The sequence below is a fragment of the Plodia interpunctella genome, chromosome 11 (assembly GCF_027563975.2).
Source record: "Plodia interpunctella isolate USDA-ARS_2022_Savannah chromosome 11, ilPloInte3.2, whole genome shotgun sequence".
NCBI lineage: Eukaryota > Metazoa > Arthropoda > Insecta > Lepidoptera > Pyralidae > Plodia > Plodia interpunctella.
Window position 1 is genome coordinate 2,507,270 of NC_071304.1, and position 21,940 is coordinate 2,529,209.

The window sequence follows — 21,940 nt, forward strand, 5'->3', positions numbered from 1 at the left end:
AGACAGATAATAACAAAAACTCCTTCCATAATTTAATTTATTTTTAATCAATAAATAGACTGAATACACACTATCAAGCATACAAATAAAAATAACATTAGGTACACAAGACATACATTTAAGAACTAAATCTAAAACGGAAATTGTTGACCAGATCTTTGTATTCTTTCTAAATGCAATTCAAACAACAATTTATTTTCATAAAAATAATTGCTCTCTGAAGAATTAACACCAGGATCATAACTAGGTCTCCTTTCTGAATCTGATGAAGAGCTATGAGGTGAGGAAATACCATTCTCCGTAGCTATTCCATTCAGTCTTGTATCTTGGCTTTGTGCTACTGATGTACTTGCAAGGTTATTGTTTATATGCAAATTGTTAATTCTTTTTGATAATGGCATAAATTCACACGTGTCATCTTCTCGAGACCTTTTCCTAGAAAAAAAATCACACGAATAAAATAAAGAATGCTATCATACCTTATGAAATCAAAGAAAATTACTAAAAAATTCTATGAACCTATTTTCTGTCATTGTTCTGTAGGTATAATTTGCATTGCAGCCAATGAAAGGATTGAAATGAACAGTATAATCTTTCTCAAAATTCATTTGATATTAAAATCTCACAATCATAGGATCAAAAACGTAAAAACACAGAATCAATGTGAGAATTTCTTGTTTGAATGATTTTGACGCGCAATTGACAGTTGTCAGTTTTGACAGAAGCTCAGCTGCTGTTTAGTGTTACCTGCTTCTACTTATACTGTGTTACCAAAGAAAAAATATTGTTTTCTCATTCATTTTATGAAAAAAATAAATATGTCAGTTCAAAACATTTATGCATGGAATTAGTAGGTACTCGGAAGTACGTATTAAATCCATGCATTTGTGTAATTTATATAATAGAACTATAAAAAACAGCATGGAAAAAGGAACGTTGATTTCATGAACAATTGATAGAGCACTTTGGCTAGATGTCGCGTGTGTCTTGATTGAGTTTCCTAATATGTTTTCTTCTCCTGTAATAGATGGCGTCAGTAGCCCATAAAACCCGCTGTCTACGGTTAACCGATTACGAAAGGAATTACTTATTTGATGTTAGCATTATCGACAAGTTCGCCCCCGAGTGTACTTTTATTCTATCATAAGGTATCATGCTGAACTAAATTTCGCACACTAGAAGCGTTTTTTTCGTAGACAATATCCTGTCTTATGCCAGCTGTACACTATCGCCGAACTCTAAGAACGTATACATTGCGTAGTTTGTGAGTTTTTTATTATCTCAAGGAAAACCAATGTAAATGGAAATCGCCTAAATTCGGGGAACATTTCCTAACTAATCGTCAAACGTAGCACCTGCTTACCTGCTGGATTAAGAGCCGAGGTCCATTGTCTGTCGTACTACTCCTTCACGTTGACAGACAGCGCACAAATTGAATGGAGATACGACGTACGTCAAATCACGCCAGTGTCAAAATCTATAGAAAATATCGGAGTTGCAAAGTGCTGCGTCGTCGCAACGGAACACGACTGAGCAATGGGGCATGGCTCTTACTTGTAAAACCTTGTATACCATGATGTAAGTAATGACAAATCACTTATAAACAGTAAGTAAAACCCCTGTATTGTCGAGTTGGTTGCACATATTCCTGTGATTGCATCCTAATACGTAGCTCCATCTGCCAACGTAAGTACGTACTATGTCTACAAATACACCATGTAAGGCTCGAAGCTGGTCGGACGACCACAGCGACCATAAAAAGGCAACTTGCAGCGTTTCATTGCATGCTGTTTATGGCTATTGAGACCAGCTGCTCTCCACAAACCATATCGTTTGTTTAATAACATAGAAACATAATAATAATGCTCTCTGCTCTTTGCGCTTAAATAAAACCATAAATTTTCAAGATTCGGTTGTGAGTCGACAATCGGCTGTCTGCCTGACGTCTACCCTTCTTGGGAATGCTATTGTTGCATATCACCTGCCTAGATCCCTTAGTCGCGTCGTACATCCATGGGTGGTCCTATTCTAAGGCCACACGTCGCCGAATAATAATGCTGATCTGTCCTAAATCCAATATCACTCATTGATATTAGGTGTAATTTATTTTTGTATGTTCTGTAGTTACCTATCAGCCCTAAAAGAACGTAGAGCATTGGTCCATGAACACATGCTTACCCGCTCGGATGCTTGGCGCTCTGGTTTTCACCTTATATGGCTACTGAATCTACCCGATATGTCCAACCAAGCAGCTAACTCTCAAATGGAGTTTCTATCAATATTGTTAAAAATGTAACAAAATGATTTTTCCCAATGGTAAGAAACGGAGAACTCCTTCACTTAGCTTGCCAAAACAGTGTAACGGTAGCTAGGTGATATGCTCGACCGCCACAAAGAAAAGATCTTCCCGCCAGGCTAGAAGAACCGCACGGATCCAACCACGGAATAATAAACTATATTTTTTATATTTCGACATGGTTTCAACGGAGCCATGTATGTCGGAGTTTGTGCATGTGGCGTGGTAGATGTCGCCACACTAATACATATCTAATAAAATATACCTCGACCTTCTTCAGGAATTACTATCTATTGGTGTCGACCGCATGAAAATCCGTGCAGTAGTTTTTGAGTTTATCTCGAATAGACAGACGCGTTAGAGGACTTTGTTTTATAAAATAGTAGGTAAGGAAAGTATTTAAGGAAAAGCGAAATATTCATACTTAGTTGTTTTAAATTCAAACCCACAATGTTATTTTAGTATATCCTTTTATAAGCTTTGCCTAGTTTTCATGACAATGCAGGAATTAAATTATCGTAAGTACGAATTAAAATCTCCAATCCCTCTGAAATCAATTTCTTGTTGATACCCACATAAAGAGATGAAGTTTATCAAATTTCTATCTAAGAATACGCTTTAAGTACTTGTATTTACAAAACACAGATACTTATGTATAGTAATTTCTCAGTAAAAACTGGCAAACGATGATAATATTTTAATTTTGCAATTGAATTCCAAATGGTTCTAAGCTAATAGAAACCGCCGCACCTCCCATTGTTATAAAAAGGCGTGGGAATAGGCGTGATCCGAATAACCTAATTTTAGGGCCATCGATAGCCATCCAACTGGAACAAACGCCCAACCTATGTCCAATGTTACCTATATTAAACATAGGTTGGCCGTTTCTCCCTTTTTACATGTACTTCACGACATACTATCCTACTATTGTAAATGCGAAGTTTGTGAGGATGTAGGTGTGTGCGTATGTTTGTTACTCTTTCACGCGAAATCTACTGTACGGATTGTTATGACATTTGGTACGCGGGTAGAATAAAACCTGGAATACACATAGGGTACTTTATATCCCGACATTCCTACAGGAGCGAAGCCCCGGGGCACAGCTACTAGTATATAAGAACTAAATTTAAAATTTAAGATACCGCCCGATATGTAAACTCTATTAAATTTTCTTTCAAATAAAAAAAGAATACCAAAATCGGTTCAACCGTTCAGGTGCTTCGATCGATGCCAGGACAGACATACAGATACACAGACACGTTAAACGAATAACTCCCCTCATTCTGTCGTCGGTGGTTAAATACAAAGTTGCTTCCCACTGTCTGTTTGTCTTCCCTATGTATCTTCAAACCTAATCTGTCATTAGTAAAAATGTTGCCTCCTCGGGGATGGAATTTTCAAAATCTATGTATCTTGAACGGATTTTGATGCGGGCTTTTTAATAGATAGAATGATTCAAGAGGAAGATTCAGGTGTATAGTAATTTATTTATGGTGTTATTCGCGCGAAGTCGGGACCTGCCGCTAGAATGTTATAAGCTGCTGTGATAATAATCTAGACAGTTTTCCAAGTACTACACGTGTGTACAGACTAACTGTACCAAGTACTAAATGTACGCTCAACGGCTGAGGAAGAAACCGTGTATACACTCAGATGAAAGACTGTGATGGATGACAGACATCTCATTAAATCTAATTAAAACATTTCGAGACGTGATGCTACATTCTAGCGGGGTTAATAAACTTCCTAAAATGTGGATGATCAATGCTTTCGCGATCGAGTATCATCACGCTTTCTCTGTGCACCTCACTTTCACGGTAGTTAATGAGAACCAACTCGCAAACATACGGATAATCGGATGTAACGCCATTGTGGCTTGGGAAAATATAACAGACAGATCTTACATTGTCGGAATTCAGAATGTTACTTCTTTCTTTTCGAGTGTGTTAATTGCTAACACTGGTGTCAGATTTTATTCGAGTCGTCTAAAGGCATCTGACATGACTTCTACGACTACCTACCGCGTCTAGTGGCAAGTAATCGCATAAACACTAGTGAACTCAAACTGCCAACCAGTGTGCAAGTTTCCTCACGATGTTTTCCTTCAGAAAACTACCATACATGAGTCAGATTGATATATAAACTTTTGTGGCTCATGTAGGATTCAAACCTGGGACCTTTCGCAGCCACAGACTATCTTAACCATCTACTTGGCTACAACCGCTTCTAAAATTTTACTACGCACAAGAAAGAAAAAGATTGCGTAAGATTTCTTATTATTATTACTGATTCATTTTAGAAAATATAGAAAGATGAAAGATGACCCGCGTCTCCTTTCTACTTTTTACCACTACCATTGCGCATTGGCACATATATAAAAATGGATGTCCAAGCCAGAACTTCTTGGGTCAGTCGACTCCTCTGCTAGACATTTTGTAGGAAATATTTAACATAACAGTCACATCCGCGTGTAACTAACATCGTTTCTGATAATGCTAAATCGATATAATACAGCGAAATAATGTCATCATGATAAACTGATTTGTCGCCGTTTCCAGAGAAAGTTGAATCGTCAACAGGACAAATTATGTCTATACTTACACAGTTTTTGCAGGGTTTGGTATTATATTGATTTAGGTATGTATAACAGTTTCATCTGAAAGGAAAATCTGAAATGTAGACTAGCCGATAAGTGTCGCAAGTTTATTTCAGTTTGTGCACTTGAGTAATATCACCTGCTTGATTAAATTCAAAAAGTCCCAACTACCAAGTGGCTATCTAGCCAAAACAAAATAGCTATCTAGCCATTTTGTTTAGATAGAAGGCTATATTATCATATCAGGTCATGTATAAAAATCCATGGAAATAAGAATCATCATTAGAATCAAAGATCATATTTGTCTTGTCTTTGATTTGTCTGTCTACAATATGATTGAAATCTGAAGTTTTGCATCTCCTGGCTCTGTCTACTACGTAAGCTTTGATATCGAATAGGCGACAACAACATTTCCAAAATGGGTTGTCGTCATTTCATAAAATGAGAACGGAATCTTCAAAACTGAAAGGTTGATTTTTACGCGGACACCAAGATACAGAAACAGTACGACGCAAAGATGAAAGAGAAATTCAATTCAATTCATACTGCATTTTTTGCGACAGGAACTTAAAAGTAGTCTGGGGATTGAACTTGTCTTTCTCAAAATAGAATGAACTACTGATGTAAGAAATATAATAAATGATGCCATCATTATTTTCGTCGACGTCATTGAGTCGTTATCCGTCAGTTTACATTTACGTGGCGGCGCCGTGATGTAATCATTACGTTGATATATAACGTCGAGAATTCAAACGAACGGTCGCTTCGAAGGTCAACCTGGTATCTTCGATCTTAAAGATCTTGTTATGACTCCTCTACGCATCGTCAGATGGCAAAGCTTAGCGTTGCCTTGGATTGATACAAAGCTCGTGCATAGCTCACATTCAAAACTGAGTAATGTACGTTGAAAGACCATGATTTTGGCTCTGATGTTGGTAACTATTATTATTAAATATTGGTATATTTGTGATGTAAAGATGCTATTAGGGCTGCCTGGTTGTTACGTGATGAAGAAGTCATTTTTTTATTAGAGCGAGAAACTGTTCCTTTTAAATAAGTGTACCTAATATATCTGCCGCAGGTTACGCTTGCTTCAAGATTTCCACCATTCATGTTTCAAATAAGAATTGTTGCGTTAATCTGCGATTAAATCGTAATATGCAATTATGCAGTTTGGCAACCGTGAGTGATAATATTATTGAGTATATACATAATATACTTTCGCCGTCAAAACAGGTTCCAATATTAATTAATTAGATTATAATTAAATACATTAGAAAGCATTATTTTGAATTTAAAAAAATATTTTACGTACCTATATATTGAATGTTTGAAATTATTTACAATATTAGAAAGATTATACGAAATACTTTCAAATGTTTATGGATGTAGGATCGTTAGTAAAATAATAAATCATTTCTTTCTTCTAAGTGGGTAATTCTTTTGCAAGTTCCCCATTCGAAGGACCAATTGATAGTTATCGTTTTCTATGATTCTCTCGGGTACTCTTCTTTTGTGTTTGAGGGGTCCAAGACTCACGACCAATATTAAGAATTACTTACCATTATGTTATTTTCATTATCAGTCATCAATAAGATAAGAATGATACGATATAAAATTAGAACCTAAGCAAATTCCAAATCCGTTACAGCCGTTGTGCTTCGAATTTAAAATGTAACGGATGATGCGCATGCGAGGAATCAAGTTTGTAACTTTGGCCAAAATTCACATACCAACATTTTATAGTAATCTTTTTAGCTTATATCTTAAGATACCTTTTGGTCTAGCAGAGGGCCATCCGCCCAGAATGTACATTAGGTCAAAGACTTTTATGCCATTTATTTTTTCGGAAGTCCTCGTTATCTTTTTAGATGCCACATTGAGTCGAGTTCTTAAAATTGTTAATGGTTTCGTTAGAATTAAATATTCCATAAGTCTTAGATCACTATATCAGACTCATTACGAGTATTCCAAATTTATATTCAATCACATACGTCTAACTCAGATGATCACCGAATGCAAATGCAAATCAAGAACATGGATTCACAACGAAGTTTAGGAGACATTGAGAAATTAATCTAGTTTCTTCCATCAATATTATTAAAAGGTACAACACGCACATACACAGTACTACAATACAAACTATACCTAATCACACGATCGAGACAGAGCAATATTATCTCTACTCAAGATAGTATTGAAAAGCAGTTTTTTCATCTGTATGGAAACCTGTATTATGGCACACCATTGTGATTTTTTGTGACCAGCAGCGTGGGATTAAAACGATTGGCAAATGTGGGCCATTCGTTCGTGTATGTATCGGTAGAAATGTTCTTAATGGAGGAAAGCAGAGAGAGTAATTAAGTGTAGCAAGATATCCAACGTATCTTTTCGCTCAATGAGCAATGCTGATTGGTTTTAATAACAGCATTTAAAAATTCGCATTAGCGAAAGATTCTTTGCAGTTTTCTACGATAGGCCAGTTTTGTGTTCGATGCTTTCACTGCATTATCGTCTTATGTTACCTATTATTAGAGTAAAAATATTTATTTTATTACTTAGTCCTTCCATATTCATAATTTATTCTATAATTTCAACTTCAGCTCATACTTAGAAACCTGTCACAGAGTTTTCATATGCTTTATTACATCCTTGGAAGTGAGCAGTTTATAATTCATCGTTATCAGAAGACCACATGGTAAGACGATGAGCTCATAATTTGTTTCGGTTGGATTTATAATCACAGCTCGCGGTTCATTGCAAACCGGAACAATCAATGTTGTTTTTAACTGGGCCATGACTTCAGACTTCAGACTTTTGTCGCTATGTTCTTGTACAGTAATTGCCTTGATATATATTGATATGATTAAACATTATTATGCCAATACCGAGTTTATCAATTTGTTTTTTTTATTTTTTAGTGATAATATTTACTAAAAATGCGAATACCCTTGAGGTAACTAGTTTTATCTGATTAGGTACCTTAGTATCGTTAGTTGTTTCTTTTTCATCCTCTAAGGATCTCCATTGACGTAGCCTCTCTTGCAAGTGGAATTCCTTCCATTAATCTTATCTCTTCATAACTAATTGATTCACTTTTTGATAGTGACGAAACGACACCACCTATTTTTTCCTTATATTTACTTGAACTCTGTCTGTGTCAGACCTCCCTCCCTTTCTTCCACTTTTCCTCCTATGATGTGACTAAAGAAGGCATCGTATTCTATCATTTTCCCTCTACCTGGTTGGTTGGTTTATGTTTAGGAGTTATAATTTTGGTGTTCGATTATTTCGGTGATGTATTTAATTGTTTAAGATTTGGACAAATAAAAACAGAAGTGTATCCGCAACATGATTCGTCAGAAAGTGTACAGATATGCATTCCTCACACATATAACGTTTTGGTGGTTACTTTTTAAAATCAATTTGTAAATGTGCTGGGCCCCAACATGTCAACCCACAACTTACTTATTTGGACCGTTTCGTAAGGCGGCTTGGCATTTGGGCCAAGTCCAAATGCTTTGTAACTAATATGGGTTCATATCGGTTTCTGTGCTTTATGTTGGCGTATCTGTCAGAACTGTATTAAGCTGTCACACAATGACATCTGTGTCATCTTATAGACATACAAACACAAAAAAGCAAGTGGCAAGCAGTGGAGAAGAAATTGGCACATTATATGTTTCTTTTTCGCTCCCAGACCAGCTCGTAAGACTGTTGTCGCAAATTAATGCACAAGGCAATGAATGTATGAACATTCGCCAATGCACGTCTGCCTTGACACAGCTTACTTCCTTCCTTCCGCCAGATGCTTGCACTTGGCCCCTGCTTTTTTACCCAATTGCCCAAAAAAGGATGTTTTCACAGTGCATGTTGTTAAAAGTTTGAGTTTATTTGATCTCCCGTAAAACGCCTAAACATTATCGTATCATGTTTCCATTTGTACATTCAGATTCTATTCCTTCAAACAGACTATAGACTTGATGGAATCTGACATTAGTGTTAGCAATATCCCAAAAGACGAAGAATTTAATCAAACTATTTTTTCCCTATTTTTTCCCTATTTTTTACGTGTTTTAGCATGTTTGTTCGAAAATAGGTAGGTACTCACGGATGCCTACTTTCGCAAAGTATTTTGACGGCTTTCACTATCAGTTAGATTCTAAACTCTAAACAATGAATAGCATGTTCTATATTTCGCCTCGTTTCCACTAATACTTTGGGATTTTTATGAAGGTAAATGCGTTCCTTCCTATTAGATATGCGTATGTTTTGATGATGCTGTGTTATTTTTAATGACCATCAATGTTTATTGACTCGTGTCGGTAATATATGCAGTTAATTATTTAAATTTTCCTTGTTTTCGTGTAGTTTGCAGAATAATTATCCCCATGTTAGTACCTATAAGCTGTACTTATACATTATTTAATTAGATAAACGTAATGTAACAAAAAAAATAATTAAATTATACAAGTTGAATTTTCTTTAGTAAGAATTTTAATAGATAGAGCTATCATAAGAAATATTGTTTTTTTTAATCCAGATCAGTAGGTACATAGGTACTGTCTTCCAAAGTTTAAATAAACTCTTCTGCTATATTCTTGTTTATGAAATTGTATTTAAAAGTAAATGTGACTTTTTTGATCTGCACGCAAATGAAGTTGCGGGTACAGTTAGTAAACCAAAATAAGTAAGATACCTTTATCTGCATCATGTGACAACTAAATGACCATTTGAATATAAGTCAGTGGCCGCCATGCTTTTAGATGTCATCTGGATAAGGCTCCAGGCTCCAAGGTTCGGCTTTACGGCCAAAAATGGTCTTCTACAGACCACTGCGCAGGCGCTGGGCCTTTTAAGGTTTCCGAACAACCTTTAGCGGCTAACCGCTTTAATTGGAGAACGAAGGCGACCGAGAAATAGTACGGGTGACCGAGACAAGAATAGGATAACTCGACATTTGTTTACTATTAAGATAGGGAAATGCCTTTGTATAAAATATAATATATAAAAGCGTTCACGTACAACACTATAATTAAATGTCACTTTAATTGATAATACTTACTACTTATAGTAACATTTAGTATTTTTTGTTCCCATTTAAGTATAATTAAAACGCTTTTTGACTGCAACATTTGTGGCGTCCCTTCCAGTGTCATACAAGCCCAAAAAGAGTATATGTGATTTGAATTGATAGCAACTACCCTATTTTTTAATCACTACAATTTTATGCGCATAATCTGACACTTTCTACTTTACTTTGCACGGTCTCAATATGGATGCCAAAGATGGCATTCTCCTATTTGTCAGATTATTATTCATAAGGATCTAATAGGAAAGTACCTAAGACCATTTGCATGGGAGCCAAAAAAATGTTATTTAAAACTCCAAAAGTGCTACTGGCTTGATGACATACCTTTATAGGGGACAGACAGCACGTTTTGGGTTTGCCTCTTCTGCAAGGACTAGGCAGAAGCGGCATGGTTATCATACATAATGGTAATTTTTTTCTCTATGCAATTTTCCAGGAGAATAAATAGGTCTCGTCTCAAAAACCAACACGAGCAATGTTGACAGGTAGTCAATGAACACATTCCGCCGAGGACACATTAGCATGCGTGGAAGGAAACACATCCGTCGAGTAATGGCGCGAGCGATGTCGCCACTGAATTCTAATTTGATAATGTTTTTTTCCCATGTCTCTGTCTGTCTGTCTGAGGAGGACATGGTTGATATTCTATGCGAGTTATTATAGATAGTTATAGAGACAAACGAGCATACGGCCCGACAGAGCCTCAGAGGCCAACATATTCTATGGCCATAGCAACAATAGCCCAACTGACCAAATGGGATAAAATATGGTCGCTTGCGCAAATTTTGTCTGATTTTAATAAAGGAAGGAAATGACCTACAAAAATGTTTTTACCATGGATCTTTATATATATATATTATTTTTTCCTATTCACTTCTGGCTACTTTTTTTCAAACTTTACGCGGTTACATACAATTGTATGGTATGCAATAAAGCGCTTATCAGCATTACGATAAAAGTACATAATCGTTATCTGACGTAATGTAGATAAGGAGGAGTAAATATTCGATGGAAAGATATTTATTGCCACTAGTTGTTGCCCGCAGGTTTCGCCCGCATCAAAGTCCAAAACCTTCCTCTGACAACAAGGGGACTAACTATATAGGATAGCTTGTATCCCAAAATTTAAACGGGAGAAGATTCCTGCAGGCCTATACCATCAACTTTTACAGAATAATTCCAATGCAACTCAGTTCAATTTAGGCACATAAAATGAATCGCATTCATACTAAAAATTAAGTCGATGGTACGAATTTGCGATGCAGTTCAGTTTAGGTCGTAAAGTGGATCGCGTTAAGAGATGATGGTAAGCCCCCTGATCCTAATGCGCAGGCTCCACACTGTCGTCGAACACTTTGCCAAAGTTTGGCGGATTTGGTATATTGTATATCGCGGTCATACATTGCTGATCGCAATGTATGATCGCGAAGCACGCGATGATCAATTGCGCTTTATAGAGTAGAATAGATATGACGCTACTATATGCATAAAACATAAGTTTTTTTTTTAAATAATTACGCGGGTGACACCGCGGGGTGCGGCTAGTTAGGTATAAATTATCAGAATATAATGCAGTACAAACTTTATTACTGATAAATGTTGTGTTGAATTAGGCATTTAAAATATTTCTAGTAATAATAATTATTCGATATCATATGGATAAGATTACATGTAAAAAACGTGTAAAACTATGTGATTTACCATCTGCACTGCACCCTGTATATAAAGCCTGTTGCCACAAATATAACTGTCTCCATGCAAGCTACACTATAGTACATCTATGAATGGCTATTGGTCTTTATAAATTTTGTTGAGTCAACGCGGTTTTCTTGCGATGTCTTCTTTTTCCGTCCTATTCGACATGACGACACATCAGTTCAATTGAAATTGTCTCAGTAGTACTAGTACTAACTAGTATACTAGTAGTAACTAGTATACACTAGTATACTAGTAGTTACTACTCCCGTTACCCTTCGCTCATTAGATTGGAGATTTTTTTCAAAATTTTGAAGGCTCAATTATGGCGTAAGTAAGTATGTAGGTAGGTACTATTATAAAATATCGATTTGTCTACATCCGCAGGTAGAATGATGATTGAATTTAAATAAAAAGACTTGTCACATGAAAATAAACCGATTTCATGCTAAACGAATGAGTCATCTAGATATCAAATACGGACGAAATATGAATCACACATCAATACACTATACGTTACTTCGATACGTTCCAACTATATTTACTCAAAGAACAATACTCACATAAATATATTTATGTGAGTATGAATACGTAATGGTAATTTTTAAGAAATTTTAATTCGTAAGAAAAACATCAATACACAGTGCTGTGTATTGATGTTTTTCTTACAAATTAAATTTGTTACTTATGAATAAATTATATTACTTATTGAAAATATTGAAACATATAACATTATTTTATTATAAATTTATTGATCCCATGATACTCGAAATGGATGAAAACATGAAATTCAAAGAGTTTACGTCATAAAGCGAATTGTGAAAAAGTACAGGTAAATGATAAAATGTTATGACAAAAAGAAAATCGTAAAAAAAGTACGAGGACTGTTTACAAAGTAGAATAAATGTTGTACGTCTATATCATTGCAATGTATTTAACACGCACTTTGTGAAGGATTTTGGTGGAAGAGGAACTTGACACTCTAGTTTCCTTATTCAGTAAAAATCATCCCTTTGCATTGATATCTGAAAGAAAAAACTGTAAAATCAGAACAGTCACAATTGTTTCTCAAAGATAGACCCACACAGATACTACTGTTACTCGATGCCGTTACGAGAGGGTGCATAACACAGACGTTACGGCTTAGTCATCTGATGCACCCCATGCCGCGCCCGGGCGGTGGGAAAAATCAATACGACCAGACAGACGAAATATTTACTCAATTTAACACGCAAATCGTTACAATTTCCTTTCAATTTTGTAGAGGTTGAAATTTGTTGAATGTGATGTTGTAATCTAAGTAAAACTTAATAGAAAACTTGTTTTTGGAACAAATACTATATTTTGTTTGAGTGACTTAAATAAAAAAGAATAATATGACAAAACGGAGAAATTACATTAAATGTAACACTGAAGTTAACGCGTTTCCTAAGAACATCCAAAGTCTACTGAAAATATTTTATTAGACTTAATGTGCCAATTATCACCGCATCACCTACATTTTATATACAGTCCCAGTTCATACTAATGTGCCGATAATAAAAGAATAAAAGAAAATGACAGTAGCAAACAGTGGAATTTTATGTCACGCCAGCTAACTGTAAAAGCGAGGCGATTTGAAGCTCCACAATCCGAGGAACACCGACATGAAACCAGATACACCCACATGCTTAGCCAGTTTATATCACATCACCGTTGTTTGTTAACCGTTCCATTATTTATTTACTGCTCATTAACAAATGAGATTATTGAACTCACAACCTAGTATTTGTATGTGAGTATTGACTGATAGATGTACAATAATTGTCTGAAGATCGAGTTAAATGCAACGAAACATGCAATTTCTACGGGACTTTTTATAATTTTTCATATATCTTTCTATCCATGTTTCATTGAATTTATGCTTATACAAATATTTCCTATGTTAAATTGTTTGCTTTAGCAAATTTTTTTATACATTTGGAAAATATCCAGTTATATCACCTTTATTATCAACAGCGCTAATGTCAATGAACTCGTATTTCTCTCATCCATCAATAAATGCTGCCCAGAGAAACGGGGAGTAGTAACTATTCATGTTGTTTTTACTTAAACTTTTCCCCCACGAAAAATATCGTGAATCATAAATCGATCAGGCTCTCGGCCATTCCTTAGCGAAGTATTCTTATTTGGACAACTTTTCGTTTTATGCAATATTAAATAGAATATTAAAAGATTAGCGAACTATGCCTTAAGGTTGTTATGAAAATATGTATAAACGGGAATAAGCTTCCTTGTGAATTTTGTCAAGTTTCAACACTGTGGGTCATTTGATTTTCCTTATTTAAGCTGTTTGACGGCGAACAAATTTGTGCATTTAACACATTATGATTACACAAATTAATACGAATTTAATGAAATCCATAATACAGTAGAATTATATTAGAGTAAAAAGTATAATCCACGTCAACAGAAGGTAAACGGGAAGCAAGAAAAAGTTGCAGTAAGTAAATCTGTATCGTTAAATTAAAACGGTCAACTCGATCCGTGATCACAAAGTCTAAATTTATAATGAGATGTTTAACGGCTATATTATTATGATTACTTTGAAGTCGTTGAAACAATAAAAATGTGGCTAATTAAATATCATATTTGGGTTAATGTCAGCGCGTCTGCGAGTAATTAGCGCAAAACTGCCGACTCACAGAGAAAGCACCACTGGGGAATGGAGAAATGAATTCGAAAACAGTGGCATTGAATTTGATGGATCATAAAATAAACATATCACTGTCATCACGTCAAGGAAAGTCTAATGTTGAGAAGTAGAAATGGATTACTGATAACATAACAACATATGAACAAAAAAATTATCGCAGCTGAAACGATAACTATTAAAACATCATATCAATATTTTTATAGCCTTGCCATGGGGCAGAATAGTCAACAACATTTTACATCACGGAAGTAGGTTAAGTTTTGTCCATTCCAATAACTTAATTTTTTTTCCTTTATTTACTTAAATATAACTTATTCAATTAAAGTTTCATTTTTGTCCTTGCGAGCTGAAGATGTAAGGAATACCAATATAATGTTAAATTATAGTACTTTAATGCTTGAGGAATTTAGCATTTGGTTATATCCTTAATAATAAAATATTTCCCGGCATGCGATAGTGTTCGTATAAAGAACATTTTTCAGTTAGCTTTTCAATGCGACTGTACCAAAGCGTGAACTGCGTGATTGGAATTCGGTGACGTGTGTCTGTTGCTTGGGCACTACTTACACGTACGCCTTCGGATCTTAGGGTTTTCAGGCAGGCTCTTATCAAGGTGATGCTTTTATTATCATGATAAGGCAGTGTTGTGCCGCATCTCCATATATGGTGACAAAATTGTGGCGAGCCAGCGATTGGACGAGAATAATTGTAGCCGATAGTGTGCGAGCTCTGATAAGACCCGTTTTATATAGTTTATCCTCACGTGCCGCCGCTCATTTAGTAGTGTGGCGAGCAGCAGTGGAGTCGTACTTGTTACTAGTCATTAAATTATTTTAACAGTAAGTTTTTCTACTTTAATTTTCATAAATTAAATTGAAAAATATTTTTAGTTTTGTTTACTTAATAGTTTTTTTTTTATAATGCAATTACAAGGCAATGTTCGTTTCGTCATTTGATAAGGACATTATTATCTGAACAGGTGATTTTATTACATAACGGCAATTATATAACCGGTCAGTGAAAAGTGCAACAGTGCAACCAAACGGGAATTTGGAGGAATTGTTTCTCTCTTTACTCGCGCCGTATAGTGGTTATTTATAGTGTTGTTATCGACATATCAACAGTCAATCTAAAACTACAACTACTACATCTTAAAAAAAATAACTTATAGCTTTCGATTATAGATTTTGGACAAATTTTGGAAACTAATAAAAGTAATTTTAATTAACCTATTTCAGACTAAATCAAAATGTGCGACGAGGAAGTTGCTGCGTTGGTAGTGGACAATGGCTCCGGTATGTGCAAGGCCGGCTTCGCCGGGGACGACGCGCCCCGCGCCGTTTTCCCCTCGATCGTCGGCAGACCCCGCCACCAGGGCGTGATGGTCGGCATGGGCCAGAAAGACTCCTACGTCGGAGACGAAGCCCAGAGCAAGAGAGGCATCCTCACCCTAAAATACCCTATCGAGCACGGCATCGTCACCAACTGGGACGACATGGAGAAGATCTGGCACCACACCTTCTACAATGAGCTGCGTGTAGCCCCCGAGGAGCACCCCGTGCTGCTCACAGAGGCTCCCCTCAACCCTAAGGCCAACAGGTACGTTTTCGCAGACTTGTTCTACCCTCTGACTGTAAATCTCTGAAATCGTAGCTCCGCCTTGGGGCGCTAGATGCACTTGTGCTAACGGCTTCCGTTCTTTTTCAGAGAGAAGATGACCCAGATCATGTTCGAGACCTTCAACACCCCCGCCATGTACGTGGCCATCCAGGCCGTGCTGTCGCTGTACGCGTCCGGTCGTACCACCGGTATCGTGCTGGACTCCGGCGACGGTGTCTCCCACACGGTGCCCATCTACGAGGGCTACGCGCTGCCGCACGCCATCCTGCGTCTGGACTTGGCCGGCCGCGACCTCACAGACTACCTGATGAAGATCCTTACAGAGCGTGGCTACTCGTTCACCACCACGGCCGAGAGAGAAATCGTGCGCGACATCAAGGAGAAGCTCTGCTACGTCGCGCTCGACTTCGAGCAAGAGATGGCCACCGCCGCCTCCAGCAGCTCGCTCGAGAAGTCCTATGAACTTCCCGACGGTCAAGTCATCACCATCGGAAACGAGAGGTTCCGTTGCCCAGAAGCTCTCTTCCAGCCCTCATTCTTGGGTATGGAAGCTAACGGCATCCACGAAACGACATACAACTCCATCATGAAGTGCGATGTCGACATCCGTAAGGACTTGTACGCCAACACAGTATTGTCCGGAGGTACCACCATGTACCCAGGAATCGCCGACCGTATGCAGAAGGAAATCACAGCGCTCGCGCCCTCGACGATGAAGATCAAGATCATCGCGCCCCCAGAGAGGAAGTACTCCGTATGGATCGGAGGATCGATCCTCGCGTCCCTCTCTACCTTCCAGCAGATGTGGATCTCGAAACAGGAATACGACGAGTCCGGCCCCTCAATTGTGCACAGGAAGTGCTTCTAAATGCCAAGTGAGACTTTTCCTAAGTTATGATGCCCTACACCAGACCCCTGAATGGGCGGCTCAAATTACGCTTGTGATTTATTATTTAAGTACAGTATTTTAATAGGTTGTAAGGTATCGTAATATGCATATTACGTAAATTCAATTTTGACAAAGATTTTTATTTATGAAAAGTTACTAACCAATATTTGTAATAAAAATAATTTATATACCGGTATAAAAATGAATTTTCATAATTCCCTATACATTCCCATTAGTGCAGTAATGACTTTACTTAAAGTAACTGTTGCGTTATGAGAAAATGTAGTATCATGCATCTTCAAAAGTGAAAGAACAGTACATTCTCCAAGTCACTGACACTAATAGACGCTTTGCAGACAATTTAGCTAGAGCTTACTGTATTTTCTAACAGTCAGATATTGCAGTCAATGACTCTCGTTTATGTGAGAGTCATTTAATTATTATATGTATAGTTTGGTTTTGATTTATAATTGCAGCAATATCAATAAAGTAAAAGTCTTAAGCAGATACTAAAGATACAACTGCTGATATACTAATCACAAAATTCACGTTATGAGTACATGAGATAACGCAAATTATTAAATTAATTAGGAAATACTCAGAATATTTTATAGATTATTTATTATCTATTTAAAACTGATAATGGATTATGACTAGATCTCTGAAAAGTAACTTATAGCATGACATTATACTTCACTGAATAAAACATGATAAATGGAAATTAAGTCGGATATCTTTCATTAATGTACATATTTTTACATTGATATCTGCATGCATAACGTAAGAGAAAGTAAAGAAGACTAATAATGAGATAAAGATATTTTTTATTATTAACTACATGTATTGGTTAAAATGAGTGATTAGTCTCATTTCTATCGTATCGACGACCTTAGCCTATTGAGCCAAGTTCCTTGGCGTTTGTTTATGCTTTCTATAGTTGAGTGACCTAGTGACGCTGGTCCAAATATACCAGTTTATAATTAGACCAGACACACCCGCGTCTGGTGCGTCGTGACGTCACCAACTATTTCGGGATAGCTGAGTTTGTGCGATACTTGAAATGCATCAATATTCGACGATCACCAATGAAATGTTTATAGTATTATATTTTTCAAAGAAATAACTAGTCATGAAATTGTAAAAGAGTGAACAGAACACGAATTTTTGCTTGAAAATCAGACGTTATTTTGGTATTCCTGAATATTGGTTGTTTTTTGTTACGAAGTTAGTTAGGGATGAGCATAGTACTTAGAAGCATAGAAAATGAAAGTTTTTATTTGCATATAACTTAGAAGTTTCTAGTCAAAATGAAGCACAATCTACGTTTACTACTTTGATAATATTGACGCATCTTAATATTATTTGAAGAAATTAAAATGCTGTTCAGTTTTCACTTTAGTACATAACATATAAATATGGATATTTACTTTTACCATATTTGCTTTGCATTTTATTTAAATAAGTAGATACTTATTTTAAGTATATTATAAGTTTTTTCTCAAACACTTTTCTTCCCACCTGTACTTACATTTTTAGTAATACTCAAAGCATTTATTTAGAAACTAGCGGCACGTCCCGGCTCCGCACGGGTAAAAACATAATAAATTATACACCTAAACCATCCTCAAGAACCACACTATCTATTGGTGAAAACCGTATGGAAATCCGTGCAGTCGTTTTTGAGTTTATCGCGTACAGACAGACACAGCAGAGGACTTGTTTTATAATATGTAAGGATTCAACCTTCACAGGTGCTTCTTGACATCATAGTATTTACCGAAATTACATACTAAGTACTAATTTTTATCAAAATCTCAATTTGTGCACATGTTTGCATACTACAATGTCTAGTTTTAAATAGAACAGACGATTTTTTGTATGTGTTGACTTCTGCCACACGTGTATATTGCTAATGAGTTGTTGATGAAGCCCACCCCACACGAAGTCTTATAAAATACATTTCTAGCCATATGCTAAATCTGAACAATTTGGCCTGGCGCTTCTGTTCGATATATCATATCATATCATATCATATATGATATTTTTATTTGGGCATGCATAGGCATACATAAGCGCTCTAGCAATAGGAACAGTAAAATGGCCAATATAAGCTGTGATAAAGTGCATAGGGCTTGACCGCGTAATTTCTGAGATATTTTAATGTGAAATACCTCTATTTTATTCACATATCCCCTTAGATCACGGCTTATTTGATCTCAGAACACAGAACAACAGCTAGTAATTTCTGTAATACAAGAATTTTTCTTAGGAGCCGCGCGTCGCAGCACATCATCATATTAGCCCAGGCCGACCTAATGTAAACTTGCACAGTCAGCATGGACCTTCCAGTCGCAGGAATAGACATTTGAATTTGATTTGGATTGAATTTGGACCTTCTTCTCGCAGGAATAGAGGCGAATTTGAGATAACTGATTCGCTGACTGTGCATAATTAAACAAGGAGCATATTTGAGAAGGAAAACAGAATAAAAACAACGCAACCGGTAACCGTATGACATAAATAAAACGCCTTTGTTAGCAATTTAGGTACTCACGTTCAATATACCAACAACAGGATCATGTTATTCCCGCTATGGAAATGACAATGATACATCACTATCCTGTATTGTATTTCAGTTCTATTTTAAGCATTTTCCGCAATGTGGTATTTTGCGCTGTACGATTTTATCCCTATTATTGAGTAAGTATTGTTCTAAAATAAAAATTAAGTTAAAGATTTAAGAAACCCTCAACACCGCAGTTGCTGACATCTCATCTGCTTGAAAAACTGATAATTTCCAAACGGCTTGACACACATTTTCCAAATATAGCAAAGAAAACTCGATAAAATTCTCTTTCAAATAAAATAACTAGGTGGATCAAAATCGGTTTAGCCATTCGGCTTCTACGACGTCGCTGACAGATGTCGACATAGATACACAGACTACTAACTCCTCGCATTCTGTCGTCGAGCGTTAAAAAAGGGCTAAAATATTTTTTAAAATCTTATCTTGAAATTGAATCGGTCGAAAGATACAACCCTAAATAAGGCTGATCATTGATAAGGATTACACTATCCTTGGTCTGAGGGTTAGACTAAAAATTTACCCGTTGTAGGCACCTATTACTTTTTCTACTGCGTCCGTAGTCGCTATGATATGACCGGTAGCACCTACCTTGTAGGTACAACCCGGGTAACACCCGGGTGTTACCTACTAGGTGCCTACCAATTAAAATTTTCAGCAACGTTTGCCAAAAAATGGGTAGGGGTAGGGTATGGGATTTTATGATTCCTGGTATTTTAAGACTTCTATTTTATCGATACCTATAACGAGGACAACACAACACAAGCGTTTAAATTCTTCTATATGTCTTCCCTTAAAATTACTTTTGACGCCCGAATATCTATGAAAACGTTGTAGCATGTACCTATCTTTTCAAGTCACGACAACATCCCTAATAAAACTGTAGTGTAGTTACACACTATCGATCGTCTGTCTGCAGCTAAAATGGACGGCGCCCCCGCGTGGTTGCAAGGCGACGGTCAAGGGCGAGGCCCGAACCCGCAGACGATCGATTCCCCTCCGCACCACGCGCATACTGAATTAACTCAGACGAGACTACATAACTGATTAATTTGGGATGTTTTTAAAGTTGAAGGATAGGATTAATTGCAATTTTCATTCGGTTTTTAAAAAAATCCTGTGACCAAGGGACTTTATAGACACCGCGGGCCGTCACGATCGCAAATATTCGTGCATAGAGAAAATTGTATACTTACAAAGAACATACCTTTTCGAATTTTCATACAAAGTCCGACGAGCTGAACGGTTTATACTTCTTATATATACTTCTGATTAAGTATACCATGATTTCATCTCAAAACTCCTCTATTTTGCCATATAAACCTGATGTGAAAAGGCTCCGGTTTAAAAAGCCACCCTATACAAATAGAATTTGGTACATTTTTCTCGTGTTGGCCATCTTAATAATTCTGATCATGCGGCATCATGCCCGCTCAAGCTCAACCACCGCGCTTGCTTCGCTAGACATCTGCTGATTTACAAACATAAATTTACAGCACGTACAGCTCTTATTATTAACACTATAGAGTTTGATTCCGTAGGATTGAGTTTATCTTTCACCTATGTAATCATTAAGTTTACGATGATGAGCAAAATCCAGTTGAGCGAAACAGGTTAGAGTTTCTACCTAGATAAGGGCTCGTGGAATATGTTTGAGATACATATAAGTTTCTTTTTGGAATTATCTTCCTACATAAAATTGCAATAAGTAATTACCTAGTAAAAATAGAGATAAAAATATTTATTATAAATAAGATATGAAGTTCGTTAAAAGGGTTAAAATTAAGTACTTTTATCAACTGGCGGTAATTATTAAGACAATAAGTAGGTAATTATCTGTAAGCTAATTCTATTATATATCTAATTCCAGATTTACTTTACAATGCTTTCCAATGAATGCAAAAAAACTAAATCAGAAGAACAGGTCAGTAAAAAAGGGCCAATAGAAAGGACGACAAAGGATGTATTCAAGCATATATTTGAGGAGTGCACAGACAAGCATACTTTATTGAAAGGGACTAGGGACGACAGTCGCTTGTACAAGCACAGCAACTTGCAAGCATATGGTGGCAAGGGTTGCATATTTTTAGAATCTGGGCCAGCATCGTGCCCGTGAAATGATGCATTCACTTGTGAAGCAAGATCACGGGCCGCTTGACTCTGATCTCTTTAATCTATTAAACGATTAGTATAGATAGTAGATTAGTTTTGTAATTCCTCAAAAGGTTTTCAATCCTTATTACGAAATATCGGACTACCAATGATTATTTTCGTAGAAATTGTTAAGTTATCTACCGTAAGCCAGTAATTGCGTAGTCCATTAGCGTCCTCAACAGTGTGTACACCTATGACGCATTTGATCCTTTTAGGTCGTGACCAAATGCAGCAGGGAGTGTTTCATTACCCTGTTGCGATGTCTACAAACATAGATCCTTCCTCTATGAGATCATCAGTCACGCACATGAGTATAACG

General features: G+C 36.5%; 2 protein-coding genes across 2 annotated transcripts; one reads left to right on the top strand and one right to left on the bottom strand.

Moving 5' to 3' along the window:
* Positions 1-28: 28 nt before the first annotated feature.
* On the bottom strand, positions 29-713 carry LOC128673394 (uncharacterized). Its single transcript, XM_053751198.2, has 2 exons — positions 520-713; positions 29-435 (listed from the first exon to the last, which is right to left on the bottom strand). The coding sequence occupies exons 1-2, from the start codon at positions 606-608 to the stop codon at positions 132-134; spliced, it is 393 nt and encodes a 130-aa protein (XP_053607173.1). The 5' UTR covers positions 609-713; the 3' UTR covers positions 29-131.
* A 14,351-nt stretch (positions 714-15,064) lies between these two features.
* On the top strand, positions 15,065-17,085 carry LOC128673606 (actin, cytoplasmic A3a). The gene is made up of 3 exons (XM_053751560.1): positions 15,065-15,213; positions 15,613-15,973; positions 16,082-17,085. Exons 2-3 carry the CDS (start codon positions 15,624-15,626, stop codon positions 16,860-16,862), a joined length of 1,131 nt encoding a protein of 376 aa, XP_053607535.1. The 5' UTR covers positions 15,065-15,213; positions 15,613-15,623; the 3' UTR covers positions 16,863-17,085.
* The last annotated feature ends 4,855 nt before the right edge of the window (positions 17,086-21,940 follow it).

Excerpts from the sequence above, each read along its gene's own strand:
- LOC128673606 (XM_053751560.1), top strand. The coding sequence starts at position 15,624 with ATGTGCGACGAGGAAGTTGCTGCGTTGGTAGTGGACAATGGCTCCGGT. Across the intron at positions 15,974-16,081 it reads CTCAACCCTAAGGCCAACAG|AGAGAAGATGACCCAGATCA; the intron begins GTACGTTTTCGC and ends GTTCTTTTTCAG.
- LOC128673394 (XM_053751198.2), bottom strand. The coding sequence starts at position 608 with ATGAATTTTGAGAAAGATTATACTGTTCATTTCAATCCTTTCATTGGC. Across the intron at positions 436-519 it reads AGAACAATGACAGAAAATAG|GAAAAGGTCTCGAGAAGATG; the intron begins GTTCATAGAATT and ends TTTTTTTTCTAG.